Genomic DNA, 2,070 nt, shown 5'->3' with positions numbered 1-2,070 from the left:
CAAAATTGTGGTATATGTGAAAAGAAAGTGTTGCATAAAAAAGGTAGAGGAAAGATTTGGAAGAATGGCAGAGAATAGATATATCAAACTTTTTCAATTCTTTTTTTTTACTTTTAAGGTGAATTTTCATACCTATAAATTCAAATATCTATATTTTTACAAAAGTGACTAAATTTGAAAACTTTGACACTTTTGTTGAGAACTTTATTTCACGATGCAATTCCAATTACACCGCATTTACATAATTAAGACAGAACGATATTTCTCAAAGAATACTCCGGCTTGATTTCAAAGGAGGCAGTAGTGCCGTCGTTAAAGGGTAAAGAAATGCTTCCGTCTATTACCAAACCAGCGTCGAATCCGCGGGATTTCACAGTAAGCTTGAAGCACCTTTGTCTGTCAGGGCAACACTTGTACTTGGTGCAACGCGTTGTATGGTACATCTCTCGGATCGCGTACGTCATTTGCAACCCTTCTACCAAGCATCCAAAAAGTACAAAAAGACACTTCCATTAGACTCGATCACTTATTCTCGAACCGACAAAAACAAATAAAGAAAGAAGAAGAAGAAGCTTAAACTTCTTCATTCTTCAATTTCGATTCGTTCGTTTTAGCCGTCGTTCCAATTACCTCGCAGAATTCTCGATTGATCCAGTCGGCGGGATTTTTACCCTACCTTCTGCCTTTTCGATTATAGTTAATAACGGTCCGCGATCTAGTTACCTGGCGGGTAGAGAAGAGCTCGATGGTATTTGTAGAGTAATTCGTTGGTTTCCTCCGGGCTTAATTTCTTCCCTGTGGCTATCTCGACGATGCTTCGAACAGTTTCGCCGGATTGACTGTTCATAGATTTGTACCACGATCGTGATCCAGAGCCTGTGCAAACGCATATACCCGTGCAACGAATGAAGAATGTTTCCTGTTCTTCGACCTGCACGTGAAACGATATCGGCCTTGCTGCCAAAAATTCTCCCATAAATACCTGAATTTCCCGCGAACAATGTTTATCGCCGCGTTTTAGTATACACCTAGTAGAAATCTTAAGCTAAGCTTACGGAAAATGTTCAACTAACTTCGTTCAACGCCAACCAAGGCAAAATTCTCTGTCGAGGTTGGAGGGAGTCTGCTATTTTCCTTTGCGTCGATCGTACGAGAGTTCTGCGAATTCAACTGGCTTTAATTAATACTGTTAATGGGATTGATCAACGTTCGCTAAGGTGTTCTTATTTTCCCGCTCTCTCTTTTCACGTTTACCTCGAGATAAGAGAAGTTCGCGGAGGAAAGCTGCTCGAGGGAGAAGAATAAGTGTGCGTGGTGGTTCGAGAGGTAAGTTTATTCAGTTTGAAGAGTATCAACGAAGAACGGGGAAAAAGAAACGGCTTTAACGAAGAATAACGAAGAATGACGTTAATGACGAACTCTCGATATAATTAGAATAACGAGACTGCATTCGCTGCTGAAATTACATTACCGAAATTACATCAATATCACACGTTATATTATAAACGGGGAAGTCCTGTCGATATCGATAAGCAAATCACTCGTACCAATGAAATAATTAACAAAACTTCGTCTGTATGTCACGTTAAATAAACTCCAGCGGGCAGTTCGTTAGGTGTCCAGACGCAATCGATACCTAACACAAAGATACGATTAATTCGTACAAATATAAACGTAATTTTCCTCTTCCGTTTTTATTTCCCGTGAAATAACCATTATAGACAATTAAGAAGTTGCGACTTCTTTGCACAAGTCGTAACTGCACGGTTATTGTAATTTACAAGTTTATAACTGCCGAAGTTGCGGCGTGCACCGGGCTATAACTCGGAACTGCTCCAACGGAGAGGACCAGCCAGCGAAATGAAGACGCATTACGGCCTTTATGAAAACGCGGAATCGGCGATATCGTACGGCTTACTTAAAACTTAAGAGAATAGATTGCCCGCGGAAAGAACTCTGTTAACTGAGTCCGCTACGCAAGGCAGAGATACACCTCGTTTTCTCGACGTTTTATCATTTTTGCGAAACGGTAATTTCGTGGCCGAAAAGGTGGAACCGCCGGAACAGCGT

At 40.9% G+C, this 2,070-nt stretch overlaps 1 protein-coding gene across 1 annotated transcript in view; it reads right to left on the bottom strand.

Moving 5' to 3' along the window:
• Positions 1–245: 245 nt before the first annotated feature.
• Positions 246–2,070, bottom strand: part of LOC108576667 (NAD kinase 2, mitochondrial-like) — a 3,598-nt gene continuing 1,773 nt past the window's right edge. Inside the window, exons 2-4 of the mRNA XM_017939709.1 lie at positions 1,074–1,158; positions 724–982; positions 246–475 (exon numbers count right to left, since the gene is read on the bottom strand). Coding sequence (XP_017795198.1) covers positions 246–475; positions 724–982; positions 1,074–1,158 — 574 coding nt within the window. The remainder of the gene's footprint in view (positions 476–723; positions 983–1,073; positions 1,159–2,070) is intronic.

This window comes from Habropoda laboriosa, unplaced genomic scaffold (genome assembly GCF_001263275.1).
Source record: "Habropoda laboriosa isolate 0110345459 unplaced genomic scaffold, ASM126327v1 scaffold434, whole genome shotgun sequence".
Taxonomy (NCBI): Eukaryota; Metazoa; Arthropoda; class Insecta; order Hymenoptera; family Apidae; genus Habropoda; species Habropoda laboriosa.
The sequence above is the reverse complement of the archived record's forward strand: the minus strand, read 5'-3'. Positions and strand labels throughout refer to the sequence as shown.